The following is a 17,069-nucleotide window of genomic DNA, read 5'->3' on the forward strand; positions in this document are numbered from 1 at the left end:
CCAGGCACCGAACCCCCAGGCCCTGCCCCGCTGGGCACCGCGGGACGGAGCATGAACCGTCCCCCTTCCACACTCTGTCAGGTCACCCATCATTTGGGGTCTCCCCAGGAGCCCCATCTCCCTGAACGCTGGGGCTGCAGCTGCCTGGTCCCTGTACCCCCCCGGTAGGATGGGGTGGGGTAGGGAGAGATTCCTGGTGGGGGGATGGGGTCCCTGTTTTAGGGGAGGAGGAGAATTCAGTATAGCCTCAGCTTTGCCCTTGTCCTGTTTGATGTTGTACTCAATGCCCGAGGCAGGTCAGGAGGCCTGGGGAGGGGTGGACGGGGTGGCTGGATAATCTCTGCCGTGCCCCTATTCCCGTGGAGACCCCGGTTCCCGGCCCCAGGGCGGCGCTGTGGGGGAGTCACCTCTGGGCTGGAGGGATTTCCACCTCTCCAACCCCCTCCCTGTGCGAGGAGCCCCTGGCCTGTTCCCAGCCCCACAGTCACCTGGGAGGCCCCAGCCACCTTCACACCCCATAGCTCAGAGCTGGGAAAAGTCCCCCGGAGGCCTGTTTGCCCAGAGCCCAGACCCCGTGCCCCTGCCCTGCAACCCCTGGCCCTGAACCCAGAGTGGGGACTGAGCCCCTGGGCCCGGGGGGGGGGGGGGGCAGGGGATGGGATCCCAGCTGGTTGGGTCTGTGCTGGGAGCTGAGCTGCAGGGGCTGGGGACGGGGAATGGGGCTGGGTGCACCAGGCTCGGGGAAACTAAGGCAGGGAGCTGGAGCCTGGGGCTGGGCTGAGCTGGGGGGTGGGGTCTGGGTGCAGGGGGCCGGGACAGGTGCACAGGCCGGGCGCTGCTGTATCTGGTACCTGGGGCTGAGCTGGGTCGGGGGGTGTCTGGGTGCAGGGGGCTGGGCCGGGGATGGGGCTGGGGCCGGGCGCTGCGGTATCTGGTACCCGGGGCAGGGTTGGGTGCAGGGGGCTGGGCTCGGGCTCGGGCTGGTCGGGGGGGGCGGTGTCTGGGTGCAGGGAGCTGGGCTGGGTGAGGGCCGGGCGCTGCTGTATCTCGGGGCTCCGGCCCCCGGAGCAGCCCAGAGGCGGCGGTCGGTGCAGCCCGGGCTCCCCCTAGCGGCCGCAGCCGGCAGCAGCAGCGGGCGGGGCCCGGCCCGGGAATCCCCCGAAAGCGAAACCGGGCGGGCTCGGCGGGGTCCGGGCGCTGCCGCCCGGCGAGAAGGAGCCGGAGCAGGAGCCGGAGCTGCAGGTGCCGGGCAGGGGGCGGGGAGCAGCCGGTGGGGGGCTGGCGCACTGGCCGGGGAGCACTGGGAGGACACTGGGGGGCAGGGTAGGGCCGGAAGCAGCGGCGGGGTTTGGGGGTTGATTTTGGGGGGCCGTTTACTGGGTTTCATTCCAAGTTCCCCTGGATTCCCTGCCCAGGCGGCGCGTCCCCACCCAGCGCCCCCCTTTGTTACTGGTGCAGGCGGGGACGGGCCCCAGCCTGACTGGTGTGTGCTGGGCGGGGCGCGGGGGGGGCTGGACCAGGGTTGGAGATCAGGGGGCAGGTTGGGATGGGGGCAGGGGTGAGGGCTGGGTGTCACTCAGCATTTGGGGGGTGCAGGTTAGGGGCTGGAGTGTGGGGAGCCCTGGGGTGGATCGGGGTGTGGGATTGAGGTGGATCAGGGGCAGTGGTTTCCGCAGGAATTGAAATTAGGGGGGGTGTTCGAATTTACGGGGGAGGGGGGTCAGGACCGATGAGATATATAAAAGAGATATGAATAAAGTAAAAATGTATTTAATTGAAATTGACTTTTGAAAAGTAAGCCATCATGAGATAAGAGGGAAGGTCCTCTCATGGATCAATAACTGGTTAAAAGATGGGAAACAAAGGGTAGGAATAAATTATCAGTTTTCAGACTGGAGAGAGGTAAATAGTGGTGTCCCCCAGGGATCTGTACTGGGCCCAGCCCCATTCAACATATTCATAAACGATCTGGGAAAAGGGGTAAACAGTGAGGTGGCAAAATTTGCAGATGATACAAAACTACTCAAGATAGTTAAGTCCCAGGCAGACTGTGAAGAGTTACAAAGGGATCTCTCAAAACTGGGTGACTGGGCAACAAAAATGGCAGATGAAATTCAATGTTGATAAATGCAAAGTAATGTACATTGGAAAACAATCTCAACTATACATACAAAATGATGGGGTCTGAATTAGCTGTTAACACTCAAGAAAGATCTTGCAGTCATTGTGGATAGTTCTCTGAAAACATCCACTCAGTGTGCAGCGACAGCCAGTGATTCCCAAAATTCTGTTTGCTTTTTTAAAAAGAACAGGAGCACTTGTGGCACCTTAGAGACTAACAAATTTATTTGAGCATAAGCTTTGGGGGCTCCAGCCCACTTCATCGGATGTAGCCCAGGAAAGCTTATGCTCAAATAAATTTGTTAGTCACTAAGATGCTACAAGTCCTCCTGTTCTTTTTGCGGATACAGACTAACACGGCTGCTACTCCGAAACCTTTGCTTTTTTAAGAAAGGGATAGATAATAAGACAGAAAATATCATATTGCCTCTATATAAATCCATGGTACGTGCACACCTTGAATACTGTGTGCAGATCTGGTCATCCCATCCCCAAAAAGATATACCGGAAATGGAAAAGGTACAGAGATGGGCAACTAAAATGATGAGGGGTATGAAACAAGAGGAGAACTTAAAATGACTGGGAATTTTCAGCTTAGAAAAGAGACGACTAAGGGGGGATATGATAGAAGTCTATAAAATCTTGACTGATGTGAAGAAAGTGAATAAGGAAATGTTATATAATCGTTCATATAACACAAGAACTAGCAGTCACCCAATGAAATTAATAGGCAGCAGGTTTAAAACAAACAAAAGAAAGTATTTTTTCACACAACTCAGTCAACCTGTGGAACTCTTTGCCAGGGGATGCTGTGAAGACCAAAACTATAACAGGATTAAAAAAAGAACTAGATAAATTCCTGTAGAATAGGTCCATCAGTGGCTGTTAGCCAGGATGGGGAGGGATGTAACACCATGCTCTGAGTGTCCCTAGCCTGTTTGCCAGAAGCTGGGAATGGGCAGCAGGGGATGGATCACTTGATGATTCCCTGTTCTGTTCATTCCCTCTGAAGCACCTGGCCTTGACCACTGTTGTAAGACAGGGCACTGGGCTATATGGACCATGGGTCTGACCCAGTCTGACCATTCTTATGTAAAAAATAATTATAATAATAAAAATGTTTAGCACAGAAACTCCCCAACATAATGACCTCTCGAGACAGCAACAATGTGAGATACCAACCTTGGCAAATACTGCATTTTAAAAATCTTGGCCTACTAGGAAACATATTTATATAAGTTTCCATTCCCAGTCTCAAATCGAGCATCCTGGAGCAAAGTCACTAAAATATAGTCCAACAAACAAATGTTTATTTAACATGCCCCTCACTTTTCCCTCCACCGCACTCCACTCACCAGTGTTGTCCTGGGTCAGTGGAGACTCAGAGTTCAGAGGTGCTTTCACGTGAGTTCATCTCCCAGGTTGGGGGCAAGAAGGCACCTTGCTCATTCCTCCAGCTGCTCACTGTTCGCTCTGGCCAGGGCTGTTCGTTGTACCACTGTTCACTCCATCGCTCTGTTGCCAATGGCCCTGCGCTGTCACCTTCTGCTGCCACCTGCCCCTGTGACCTCTGCGAGTTGGTCTCTTGAGGTTCCACCAGCTCTCAGTGGTTTCAGCTGAGCTCTCAGTGGAGGGACCTCACTGCTAGTGCTGTCTGGGCTGTCTCTTCCACAGGAACACTGTCCCCACAGAAACACTGTCCCCACAACAGGACTAAGCACTTAGACCTGATTGTCAGTGATTTCGGCTGCAGTGGTCACTTAGCAGAACAAAAGACTCTCTATGGAGCCTAATCAGCTCTGTCTTTAACCAGTGGAGAGGGACAGGTCCCCCCCTCTCTCTTGATGCCCTCAGTCAGCACAGGCTAAGTACAGTTCTACTGCCCTTTACTCATACAATAAGAACAACATTTCATTCCGCCGCCCCGCATTCAAGTGATGTGTAACCCAACCCCAGCCAAAATCTATCACTTGGGGGGCTACACAGCTCTGTGTGCTGGATCCCTGGGTAGATTAGGTGTGAATGTAACTACAATCTGGCCCTGAAGCCTTTCGCCCCAGCCCCAGCTCCTCACTGGCTGTCAGGGAGAGCTCATTTAGACTTTGCTTACAAAGCATCATTGGAAATGATTAGGTTGGCCAACATCACCGAAATGAATGCACTGACACTGTCATAAAAAACAACAGCTGTATAAGGAAGCTAGTCTATGTTCATACTTTTCAAATCTATTCTACTTTCAGATACACGTATTTTATCATACACTGTATCTGCTTTTAAAGTGTGTATTAATGTTTCAATTTCAATTCAAATTTCCAAACAGTCACTAAATTGGCATGTTTCAGAGCAGCAGCCGTGTTAGTCTGTATCCGCCAAAAGAACAGGAGCACTTGTGGCAACTTAGAGACTAACAAATGTATTTGAGCATAAGCTTTCGTGGGCCCACTTCATTGGATGCATAGAATGGCACATACAGTGAGGAGATGTAGACACATACAGAGAGCATGAAAAGGTGGGAGTTGCCCAACCAACTCTAAGAGGCTAATAACTAAGATGAGCTATTGTCAGCAGGAGAAAAAAAACTTCTGTAGCGATAATCAGGATGGCCCATCAGACAGTTTGACAAGAAGGTGTGAGGATACTTAACATGGAGAAATAGATTCAATGTGTGTAATGGCTCAGCCATTCCCGGTCTCTATTCAAGCCTAAATTGATTGTATCTAGTTTGCATATTAATTCAAGTTCAGCAGTTTCTCGTTGGAGTCTGTTTTTGAAGCTTTTCTGTTGCAAATTTGCCACCTTTAAATCTGTTACTGAATGGCCAGGGAGGCTGAAGTGTTTGCCAATTGGTTTCTGAGTGTTATGATTCCTGATGTCAGATTTGTGTCCATTAATTCTTTTGCGTAGAGACTGTCCGGTTTGGCCAATGTACATGGCAGAGGGGCATTGCTGGCACATGATGGCATATATCACATTGGTAGATGTGCAGGTGTACGAGCCCCTGATGGCATAGCTAATGTGATTGGGTCCTATTATGGTGTTACTTGAATAGATATGTGGACAGAGTTGGCATCGGGCTTTGTTGCAAGGTTCCTGGGTTAGTGTTTTTGTTCTGTGGTGTGTGGTTGCGGGGGAGTATGTGCTTCAGGTTGGGGGGCTGTCTGTAAGCAAGGACAGGTCTGTCTCCCAAGGTCTGTGAGGGTGAGGGATCGTCCTTCAGGATAGGTTGTAGATCTTTGATGATGCGCTGGAGAGGTTTTAGCAGGGGGCTGAAGGTGATGGCTAGTGGGGTTCTGTTACTTTCTTTGTTGGGTCTGTCCTGTAGTAGGTGACTTCTGGGTACTCTTCTGGCTCTGTCAATCTGTTTTTTCACTTCACCAGGTGGGTATTGGAGTTTTAAGAACGCTTGATAGAGATCTTGTAGGTGTTTGTCTCTGTCTGAGGGGTTGGAGCAAATGCAGTTGTATCTTAAAGCTTGGCTGTAGACAATGGATCGTGTGGTGTGTCCGGGATGAAAGCTGGAGGCATGTAGGTAAGTATAGCGGTCAGTAGGTTTCCGGTATAGGGTGGTGTTTATGTGACCATCACTTATTAGCACAGTAGCATCCAGGAAGTGGATCTCTTGTGTGGACTGGTCTAGGCTGAGGTTGATGGTGTGATGGAAATTATTGAAATCATGGTGGAATTCCTCAAGGGCTTCCTTTCCATGGGTTCAGATGCTGAAGATGTCATCAATGTAGCGCAAGTAGAGTAGGGGCGTTAGGGGCTGAGAGCTAAGGAAGCGTTGTTCTAAATCAGCCATAAAGATGTTGGCATCCTGTGGGGCCATGCGGGTACCCAGAGCAGTGCTGCTGACCTGAAGGTCTATATTGTCCCCAAATGTGAAATCGTTGTGGGTGAGGACAAAGTCGCAAAGTTCAGCCCCCAGGTTTGGCATGTAACTAGTTCACAAAACTGTGGGGGGTGTTGGGGAAATTCGGGGGGGTGTAGGGAAATCACTGATCGGGGGGGTGGATCGGATGCAGAGAGTAGGGCAGATAAGGATGGGGATGAATTGGGGGCAAACTGGAAATTGAGGGGCTGAGGGACATGGGGGGTCAGTTAGTGCACGAACCCCTCGATTAACAGCTCCCCTCTGCTCTCTCTCCACAGGCCCTGCCGCTGCCATGCCGCTGCCCCTCACCCTGCGTCTGGGCGGCCCCCTGCTGCTCTGCGACCTGGCCCTGCTGGCCCTGCTGGGCTGGGGCGCCCCCTCGCTGGCCCCCCTGGGGTTGCCGGCCACCTGGCTGGAGGCTGCTGTGCGTTTCCTGGGGCTCTGGGGGGCCTGGGGGCTGCTGGCCCCGGATCGGCCCCGCCTGCCCCACCCCAGGGCCCTGGCTGCCCTGTGCCTGCTGCCCCCCCTGTACCTCACCCTGCGGAGCTGCCTGCCCCTGCCCGACGTGCCCCCCGCCCTGCTGGCCGGCGCCCCCTGGGCCTGGCTGCTGCTGCGCTATGGGGCAGTGGGGCTGGCCCAGCTCACCTGGGGGGCCCTGGGGCAGGGGGACAGGGCTGGGGGGCCCGGCGCTGAGGACACGGAGCGGGAGTCCAGGGCCACCCTGCGCCGGCTGGTGGGGCTGTCCCGGCCCGACGTGCCCTTCCTGTCTGGGGCCTTCGTCTTCCTCGCCCTGGGTGTGATCGGTGAGTGGGGCGGAGGGGGGGGAAGGCTGCTGGGCAGGTGCTAATCGCAGGTACCAGGCTCAGAGGAGTTACTGACAGAACAACTCCAGAGCTCGGTCAGAGAGTCAGAGACCCGGTTCGGTTCCGTGCTGTGCCCAGGCTGCTCTGACAGGTCACGCAGGCCTCGGCCCACAAGAGATGCTGGGATTGCAACACCTACCCTGAAATCCCAGGAGCACTGATCGACACAGCCGGAGTCCAGCACCAAGCTCCCTGTCCAGCAGACGGGGGGTGGGGGTGGATGCACAAAGGGGGGAGCCGCCTAAGCTAGCGAACGGGAGATGCTGACAAGAGGCTTGTGTGCTAAGCCCCCTCGTGCCCCCTTCGGAGACAGCTGCCTAAGTCCAGGGCTCAGGGAGGTGCCAGCCACTGCCTGTGACCCACCCATGGGAGCCCCTCACCTGGTGAGGCAGGCGCTGTGTCTTGCGAGAAAGTGCTGGAGGAGGTGCCCAGCGGATAGCGGCCTTGCCTGGGGCGTGGGCCCGTCCCCATGATGAGGAAAAGGGATTTGAATAGGGTGGGAGCCCTAACCGCTGGGCAACACAGTCATTCCCACCTGCTCTCTGGCCCAAGGGCTCTTGTAAGTGTCTGTCCACCGTGGCACAACTTCACCGGGAGAGACTGAGGCAGACCAGTATCCCACAGCTCAGGGCCCTCTCATGAGAGGTGGGAGACCCCTCTTCAAATCCCTTCTCGGGGACTTGAGCCAGGGTCTCTCAGCATCCCAGGGGTTGGGCTAAAAGCCGTAAGGGAGTTGCCACCTTCTCTGGGATTCGGAATGGGGCTCAAGCCAGCGGGATGCCTCTGAGCACACCTCCGGCCTGGCCCCTGTAGGCAAAGGAAACCTGTCCCGGGTTCACCAGTCGCCCTGGGGAGCAGGCGGGGGGAGGTGATTTTCACCCCACTCTTGCTCCTCCTCATACCCCCTCCTCCCATTTACTGTTGGCAACTCAGTGTCCAAACGTCATCAGCTTTGGGAAACGTGACCGAGCGGCAGAAAGGAGAAACGAGTGTCATGCTGCTGCCCCGTCACTCTTCCAGTGGTTGAGACGCTTAGAAAAACTGCAGAGCAGCCCAAGGCAAAATGGGGGGAAAACCCACATACAATCAAATGTTTCTGAAAGATTTAAAAAAACCCGTAGGACCCTCCAAAGCAGAACCAAGTTTTTGTTTCCCCCTCGCCTAGGGTGACCGGATGTCCCGATTTTTGCAGCTTTTCCTTATACAGGCTCCTATTACCCCCCCACCCCTGCCCCGATTTTTCACACTTGCTGCCTGGTCGCCCCACCCTCGTTTCTGCCCCCTCCATTTTCGGAGCCAGCTCTTGTTTCTGCTTTTACTGTGAAGAGCTAGTTGAGTCTCAGGCTGTGTGAGTGGGGCTGGGGCTTTCCCGAAGCAGCCAGCCCACCAGACTGTAAAGTCGCAGACACAAAGCAAGTGCTCTGTGGGGCAGTGTCCCAGGTGCCTGCCAGCTCCACAGACCCCCGGCAGCCGGGTGCAGCTCTGCATGTGCCCCCTGCCTTAGTTTCCCCAGCGGGGTCATCAGTAAGGTGACCAAGGCTTTATGCATTGAATAGCCCCCTGCCCCTTTAATGCAACAGCCCCAAGGCAGCTCCTCACCCAGCCCTTGGCGTGGGGCAGACTCCAGGTGACTGTCTCAGCCCCATGGCCAGACCCTTCACCCCCAGGGCATGGCCACCCTCCATTGCCTCCCTGCAGCCAGGCCCTTGCTACCAACTGCAGCACCTCTCCCAGCAGCACAGCACAGAGCTCCGGGCTGCTTGGGAGACACCCCCAGCTCCCTCCCCTGGAGCTCTCCTGCTCTGTTCCCTCGGCCCGTTCGCTCCTGCTCCCCTCTGGGAGCCTGTTCTCAGGGCCAGGGCTCGTTAACCAATGAGGCTGCCAAACAGCAGCTAGTTAGTTAATTACTCACAGCTGGCTGAGATTGGCTCCTTCCCCTTAAAGAAGCCATTGGGCCCTGACTCCCCTTAAAGGGGGCCACCCGCCCCCCCCAGCCATGACCAGTGTGTTCTCTGAGCCTGCCGGCAGGAGCAGAATTTGCAGAGGGCTCAGCATGTGGGAACGTCCCTCAAGTTTATTAAAATCTTTCCAGTGAAGAGAAATGGTGAGTTTGACAGTTCCCTGCTGGGACAGAAAATACTGACTGAGGGTCAAGAGAAACACAAGTCCACAGACTGGTAGGGCAGGAAGGGTTAGGGGGGCTTTGCTTTGGGGGATAGCCCCCTGCTTGCCCCAGGGCTGGCTCACCCCTGTGTCTCTGTGGCAGGTGAGATGTTCATCCCCTACTACACGGGACGTGTCATCGACATCTTGAGCAGCAGCTACAGCCACACCTTCACCACCGCCATCGGCCTCATGTGCCTGACCTCCTTTGGCAGGTGAGATCCCACTTCCCCCACCAGCACTGCTGCCCCACAAGACTCCAACCCTGCCCTGGGGGAGAGCCTTCTTGCCTCTTCAGCTGGTTCCCCCATTGTGACGGGGTCCCCGGGGTGCAGCCTGGACTGTGGAGCGGGGAGGGCACACACCAGCCTTTATAAACTGAGCTGAGAGTTCCCCAAGTACTTCAACCCAAACGCTCTGGTTTAGGTGTGTGGAAGTAGAATATCAAACAGGTTTATTAACTGCCAAGAGAGAGATTTGAAGTGATTATAAGTAGCAGGCACAGAGATCAGAGTTGGTTACCTAAGAAACAAAAATAAATTCACAGTCTAAATTCTAACTTAAATAGACTAAGTGAGATTTGAATGAAGTACAAGATGGTACAAGCAGATTACAGTGCCTCAATACACAGACTAGACCCCATTCCAGACTGGGACCAGTCTTCCCCAGTCAAAGTCTTTGTCTTCCAGCTGTGCTTCCAGAGGTTGCGATGGGGGAGGAGAAAGGCCAAGTGGGGATGTCACTGGCCCTCTTTTATACTTTCTTCCAGCTGCTAGAAAGGTCCTTGCTGTGACGTGTGTTAGTCCACCCCCGTGGCGTAAATGTGCCTTCTCTGAGGAGCCTCTGAGATAGCGGATTGGGTGTTAATGAGCCATTAATCGCCCGTCGGGCTAGTGATGGCTACTGCATTGATGTACCTGAAAGGCTGGTTGTGAGTGTTCCCAACCTCACAAGATATTTCAGTGACACACACAGCAATACTTCATAACTTCCCACACAATGAGAGCACATACACTCCAGCAAGGTATTCATGTTCAGCAGATCAAGACTCAGGGCGTACTTTGTACAAAACATCTCATCATCACATCCCCACGGTGACTCTGTGGTGCCAGGGTGCTGCTTTGAGGTACAGAGTGTCACGCTCATGGACTGCCCCCACTGTTCACCGCACACACCGCTCCCCACCGAGGGACGCTCTGGGGTGGGGTGGGGTTTCTGAAAGGCGAGGTTGGAGCCAGCCCTGCCCAGTTTAGCCAGCACAAGCTTTGTATGGGGATGCACAGCTGATTCCAGAAGTAGAATTAATCTCCGTGTGTCTTTCCTGTTTTGTTCTGTCTTGGTCTCCCCTTCTCCTCCCAGCTCCCTGGCCGCCAGCTGCCGCGAGGGACTCTTCATGCTCACGCTGTCCCGGCTCAACATCCGCATCTGCCAGCTCCTCTTCTCCTCCCTGGTGCGCCAGGACCTGGCCTTCTTCCAGCAGGTCAAAACAGGTGGTTCCTGGCCCCGGCATCTCTTCCCCACAGTCTCTCTATCCATAAGGGCGGCACCTCGGGGGCCTTGGGTCCGGTGGAGTCACGGCCTAAGCTCTCTTCCAGTGGAGTTCACCGTGATGAGCTGATGAGCAGCCCTGTCTACACCAGGGTTTTTAAATGTGGTCGCCCTGACGCTGCTCTGGCTTATCCCAGAGGGCAGACAGGGGCCAGAATACGGGGTTTGAAGCCACCTTCACCAGCCAGCTCCCATCCCCCTTGCTGGGCTCAGGTAACTGGGAATCAGGCCCATCCAGTTTGTCCCAGGCGTCCCGTCTCCTGCCTTGGGAGGTCAAGCTACATTGTGGAGTTTGCACCCACTCTGCACAATATCGGACAGAGGCTTCTTTGTGCTATAAACCCCTCCCACAGAGACATCCCCAGCCCAGCACCAGGCCCCTCCTCTGGCACGGATCCGTGTCTCACCGTATCCCCCCCCTGCCCCCCAGGGGAGCTGACCTCGCGCCTCTCCAGGGACACCACCATGATGAGCCGCTCGGTGCCGGCCAACGCCAACATCTTCCTGTGCGGCCTGGTGAAGGCGCTGGGGCTGTACGGCTTCATGCTGGGGCTGTCCTGGCGCCTCACGCTGCTCACGCTGCTCGAGACCCCCCTCACCATGGCCGCCCAGAGCCTCTACGACGCCCGACGCCAGGTACGGGGCCGGGGAGATTCCCTCCATGCGAGGGGGCAGCAGGGACTGTCACATCTCTGACCCCTCTCTCCCCAGGCCGTGCTGAGGGCGATCCAGGACTCCCTGGCGCGCTCCGGCGAGGTCGTGCGCGAGTCGGTCTCGTCCATCGAGACCGTGCGCAGCTTCGCCACCGAGGAGGAGGAGTCGCGGCGCTACGAGGCGGCGCTGGCCGAGACCCACCGGCTGAAAAACCGCCGCGACCTGGAAAGAGATCTCTACCTGCTCTTCTGCCAGGTGAACAGGGCCGGGGGGACCCAGGCATCCGGGGACAGTTCGTGGTTGGATGGGTTAGCCAGCATGTGGGGAACTAGGTGTCCAGGGGATGCACCATTAGAACCACACTGTACATCTGGGCACCCTGTCCCAACACCATTTATAATACTCTCTTTCCCCCAGCTGCTGCATCTGGCCGTGCAGGCGCTGATGCTGTACTGCGGGTACCAGCAGATCCGCGCCGGGCTCCTGACCAAGGGCGGCCTGGTCTCCTTCATCCTCTACCAGTGGGATGTAGGGGGCTGCATTAAGGTAAGGGGCTGGATCCTAATGGGCCCATATGGCCTGATCTCCCTACACAATTACTGCAGGAAGCAGACCCAATAGGCTGGGAGGAAGGAGGGTTTGCTGACACACCAGCCTTTTACTCCAGAGCTCCAGGTTCCAATTTCCTGCCACTGTCCTCATGCAGGTGTTTGTCTGACATGCTGATGGGAGCTGGGTTCAAATCCCTCCTGGGCTGGCTTGGGGATCCTGTAGACCCAAAGCAGTCCCTGGGGAAGGAGGGAGTGTGTTGCAATTATAATTATTGATGGAGAGTATTATCACAACGCTAATTTAACCATCAATTCCTTTATTAAATCCAGAGACCGAATGGCACTTATACAATTGCTCTAAACATGCCTGAAAAGCAGGGCTATTGATTAATCGCAGCTAACTCATGCCATTAATTAAAACAATTTAATCGCAATTAATCGCAATTTTAATTGCACTATTAAACAATCAAATACCAATTGAAATGTATTGAATATTTTTGGATGTTTTCTACGTTTTCAAATATATTGATTTCAGTTACACAGAATACAAAGTGTACAGTGATCACTTTATATTATTTTTATTATAAATATTTGCACTGTAAAAATGCTAAACAAAAGAAATAGTATTTTTCAGTTCACCTCATACAAGTACTGTGGTGCAATCTCTTTATCATGAAAGTGTAGCTTACAAATGTAGTTTTTTTGTTACAGAACTGCACTAAAAAACAAAACATTGTCAAACTTTAGAGCCTACAAGTCCACTCAGTCCTACTTCTTGTTCAGTCAATCGCTCAGACAAACAAGATAATTCTGCCCTCTTCTTATTTACAATGTCACCTGAAAGTGAGAACAGGCGTTCGCATGGCACTTTTGTAGCCAGCAGTGCAAGGTATTTACATGCCAGATATGCTAAATATTTGTATGCCCCTTCATGCTTCAGCCACCATTCCAGAGGACATGCATTCATGCTGATGACACTCGTTAAAAAAATAATGCGCTAATTAAATTTGTGACTGAACTCCTTGGGGGGAGAATTTTATTTCTCCTGCTCTGTTTTACCCGCATTCTGCCCTATAGTTCATGTTAGAGCAGTCTTGGATGATGACCCAGCACATGTGGTTCTTTTTAAGAGCACTTTCACTGCAGATTTAACAAAAACACAAAGAAGGTCCCAATGTGAGATTTCTAAAGATAGCTACAGCACTTGACCCAAGGCTTAAGAATCTGAAGTACCTTCCAAAATCTGAGAGGGACGAGGTGTGGAGCTTTCAGAAGTCTTAAAAGTGCAACACTCTGATTTGGAAACTACAGAACCTGAACCACCAAAAAGAAAGTCAACCTTCTGCAGGTGGCATCTGACTCAGATAATGAAAATGAACATGCATTGGTCCACTCTGCTTTGGATTGCTATTGAGCAGAACCCATCGTCAGCATGGACGCACGTCATCTGCAGAAGGTTGATTTTCTTTTTTGGTGGTTCAGGTTCTGTAGTTTCCAAATCGGAGTGTTGCACTTTTCATGTGCTGGGTCATCATCCAAGACTGCTATAACATGAAATATACGCACTCCCTATCCGTGGCCCACAAAAGTCGCGGGACCTCCTGGTCAATCTCCTCCTCGCCCTGGCTAAAATGGCCATCTACGCGACCAGGGAGAGGAGTTTGGACAATGGAGACTCCTGTGACTGTGGGGCTTGGTTCCGATCCTCTGTCCATTCATGACAGCCTCCTCTGGCTCCCTTGACGCCTTCGAGGAGCAGTGGGCGCTGTCCGGGGTTCTCTGCTCGGTATCCCCGTCGGGCTCCCTCCTTTTGACCCTTTGACCGCACTCCTGTCCCTGTTCTTTTATTAGTTGTCCCCCGAAATCAGCTGGGTTTTTGAGGTCCAGTAGATCCTCCCCTTAGGCTGCGGGGGGATCCCTTAGCAGTGGGCGAGCTTCCCCCCGCCCAGTTCCCAGAAACCCAATAGGTACACTATCAAATGCGTCCCGGAAACCCGATAGGTACACTATCAAATGCGGGGTTTTCTAGTGGGGCTCCGCAGGGATGAGTACTGGGCCTGGCACTACTCAGCATTTTAATCAGTCATCTGGAAGTAAATATAAAATCACTGCTGCTACCATTTGTGGCTGACCCCTAGATCGGGGAGTGGTGAATAATGCTGAGGATGGGGCAGTCATGCAGAGTGATCTAGACTGTGGAAGTAATCTGCACCTGTTCAGACAGAATGTGTTTTAATACAGCCACGTGCAAAGTCAGACAGCTAAGATTAAGGAATGCAGGGCATAACCACAGACTGGGGGCCAGGATCCTGGAAAGCAGGGACTCTACAGGCATTAGGGTCACAGTGGACAGGTAAGGGCAGGTCTACACTTAAAGCGCGCTTAGTGAAGACGCTGCCTACAGCAGCGAGGGGGCGTCTGCCATCAGGTGCTCCACCTTCCCGAGAGGCAGTAGCTGTGTTGGTGGGAGAAGCGCCAATATGGAGGTGGTGGTGGCAGGGGTGGAGCTGAGGAGTTTGAAGTGTGGGAGGGGGCTCTGGGCTGGGGCAGGGAGTTGGGGTGCAGGGGGTGCCGGCACTGGGGTGGGGCCAGGGATGAGGGGGTTAGGGTGCAGGAGCAGGCTCCGAGCTAGGGCAGGGGTTTGGGGTGCAGGGGGTGTGGGCTCTGGGATGGGGCCAGGGATGAGGAGTGTGCAGGAGGGGGATCAGGTCTGGGGCAGAGGGTTGGGGCGTGGGGCTGAGGGCTCCAGCTAGTGGTGTGGCCTCTGGGGTGGGGCCGGGAATGAGGGGTTTGGGGCACAGGCTTCCCCGGGGCTGCAGCGGGGAGAGAGGCTGAAGCAGCCAGGGGCTCAGGTGGGGCTGGGCTGGCGGGGAGGTGCCTCTCGCACCTGCACGGCCCTTGATAGCCTGCTGCACGGTCACGCAGCCACACAGCTTAGAGGGACCTTGGAACACGAGCGCCCGGTGCGATGCTGCGGCAAAGGGCTAATGTGGCTCTGGAGTGTACAAAGAGGGGAGGAATGAGTAGGGGAAGGGTGACTTTCCCTTTCTGTACGGCACTGGAGAAGCCAACGCTGGAGCACTGTGGTCACATCCTGTACAAAGGGTGTTGGGGAAGTTGGAGAGGATGCAGAAAAGAGCCACACACAGGATGTGAGAGTGGAGAAAGTGTCAGACAGTGAGATGGACAGAGCTCAATCTATGTATCAGCAAGAAGGTTGAGAGGTGACTTGATTATTGTGCGTGAGGGAGCTTCATCAGGAGAAAATACCAGGTACTAACGGGCTCTGTAATCTAGCGGAGAAATGCAGAACAGGAACCAGTGGCTGGAAGCTGCAGCCAGACAAATTTCAATCAGAAATAAAACACACATTTTTCCCAGTGACAGTAACTAACCATTGGAACAAACTCCCCGGGGAAGTGATGGATTCTCCGTTATTTGGTGTTCTCCAGACTGGAAGCCTTTCTGAAAGACGCCTGAGTTACGAGATAACAGGGTGCGGCTCACCGGCCTTTTATACGGGAGATCAGACTGGATGAGCCGGTGGCAGTTCTGCCCTTCACGTCTTTACAATGGGAGATGGAAAGTGCTGTATCTAGCTAGTAGATTTCTCCGTTGTTCCTCTTCTTTTCCCACCCCTGCCCTCCCCAGACCCTGGCGTGCACCTACGGGGACCTGCTGAGCAACGTGGGGGCGGCGGAGAAGGTGTTCGAGTACCTGGACCGGGAGCCGGCCGTGCGCACCGACGGGACGCGGGCGCCGGAGTCGCTGCAGGGACACGTCTCTTTCCGCGACGTCTCCTTCTCCTACCCCTCCCGCCCAGACCGCCAGGTCCTACAGGTACCTGCAGCGGGGCGGCTACACCCCACCCCCAGCTCACAGCCCCAGGCCTTTCCCCGGGGGGGGGATTCCCTGGCTCACAGCCCCCGGGGAGAGGATCCCCCTGGCTCCCAGCCCCTGTGATCCCCCCGCGCGACAGGCACTTTGACACTCTCCCCGCTGTCCCAGGCCGTGTCCTTCGAGCTGCGCCCTGGGGAGGTGACGGCGCTGGTGGGGCTGAACGGCAGCGGGAAGAGCACGTGTGTGGGGCTGCTGGAGCGGTTCTACGAGCCCCAGGCCGGGGAGATCCTGCTGGACGGGGCCCCGCTCCGGGAGTACGAGCACCGGTACCTGCACCGCCAGGTGAGGGCAGCGGGGGCAGGGGCTGGGCTGCTGCTCACTGGGTGTGACGAGCTGGGCAGGTCTCAGCCCCTAACGCCGCCCCCTCTCGCCGGCAGGTGGCCCTGGTGGGGCAGGAGCCCGTCCTCTTCTCCGGCTCCATCCGGGAGAACATCGCCTACGGGCTGGGGGGCTGCGGGGAGGAGCAGGTCACCAGGGCGGCCAGAGCGGCCCAGGCCTCTGGCTTCATCGCGGAGCTGGACAGGGGCTTTGAGACAGGTGAGTCACCACTGCCTGCGCTGCAAGGGCTTCTGGGAAATGTCCCCCCCCCCATAACACACCAGATCCCACTCCCCTCCCAGAGTCGGGGAGAGAACCCAGGAGTCCTGACCCCTCCCTCCCTCTCTCTCTCTCTGACCCCCTGCAGACGTGGGGGAGAAGGGCGGGCAGCTCTCGGCAGGGCAGAAGCAGCGGATCGCCATCGCCCGGGCGCTGATCCGCCAGCCGGCCGTGCTGATCCTGGACGAAGCCACCAGCGCGCTGGACGCGGAGAGCGAATGCGCGGTGAGTGGTGGGGGCGGTGGGATCCGAACTCTGAGCCCGGCCGGACTGAGTGTCTCTGGTCTGCGTCGTGTGCGGACGGATCCTAACGCAGCTCTGCTCCTCCCCCCAGATCCGCCAGTCGGTGCTGAGCCCGGGGCCCCGGACGGTGCTGGTGATCGCCCACCGCATGCAGACGGTGGAGAACGCCGACCGGATCGTGGTGCTGGAGGGTGGGGCCGTGGCCGAGGAGGGGACGCACACCGAGCTGATGGGGCACAAGGGGCCCTACTACAGACTGGTGCAGAGAGACCTGGCCGAGTAACCCCCCCCCCCCCCCGCCCCGGGGAATAGCCCAGCACCAGCCTGACGGCCTGTCCCCTCCTCCCCCCGCCCCGGGGACTAGCCCAGCCCAGCCTGACGGCCCGGCCCCTCCCCGCCCCAGGAATAGCCCAGCCCAGCCTGACGGCCCGTCCCCTCCTCCCCCCGCCCCGGGGAAGAGCCCAGCACCAGCCTGACGGCCCGTCCCCTCCTCCCCCCGGCCCAGGGTGACATGGACCATCCTGACAGCGGCGGATTAGTGTGTGATGTCGGGTCACT

At 55.8% G+C, this 17,069-nt stretch overlaps 1 protein-coding gene across 1 annotated transcript; it reads left to right on the plus strand.

The window, feature by feature from the left end:
- Positions 1–1,147: 1,147 nt before the first annotated feature.
- LOC120394827 (antigen peptide transporter 2-like) lies at positions 1,148–16,830 on the plus strand. Its single transcript, XM_039518982.1, has 12 exons — positions 1,148–1,242; positions 6,271–6,795; positions 9,122–9,233; positions 10,378–10,508; positions 10,997–11,202; positions 11,278–11,475; positions 11,638–11,766; positions 15,423–15,611; positions 15,780–15,953; positions 16,049–16,208; positions 16,357–16,493; positions 16,603–16,830. The coding sequence occupies exons 2-12, from the start codon at positions 6,285–6,287 to the stop codon at positions 16,792–16,794; spliced, it is 2,139 nt and encodes a 712-aa protein (XP_039374916.1). The 5' UTR covers positions 1,148–1,242; positions 6,271–6,284; the 3' UTR covers positions 16,795–16,830.
- The last annotated feature ends 239 nt before the right edge of the window (positions 16,831–17,069 follow it).

This window comes from Mauremys reevesii, unplaced genomic scaffold (genome assembly GCF_016161935.1).
Source record: "Mauremys reevesii isolate NIE-2019 unplaced genomic scaffold, ASM1616193v1 Contig8, whole genome shotgun sequence".
Taxonomy (NCBI): domain Eukaryota; kingdom Metazoa; phylum Chordata; order Testudines; family Geoemydidae; genus Mauremys; species Mauremys reevesii.

Bases quoted from the DNA above. Each gene is read 5' to 3' on its own strand.
- LOC120394827 (XM_039518982.1), top strand. From the start codon at position 6,285: ATGCCGCTGCCCCTCACCCTGCGTCTGGGCGGCCCCCTGCTGCTCTGC. The intron at 11,203-11,277 runs GTACGGGGCCGG...CTCTCTCCCCAG, and splicing joins TCTACGACGCCCGACGCCAG to GCCGTGCTGAGGGCGATCCA. The intron at 16,209-16,356 runs GTGAGTCACCAC...GACCCCCTGCAG, and splicing joins GGACAGGGGCTTTGAGACAG to ACGTGGGGGAGAAGGGCGGG.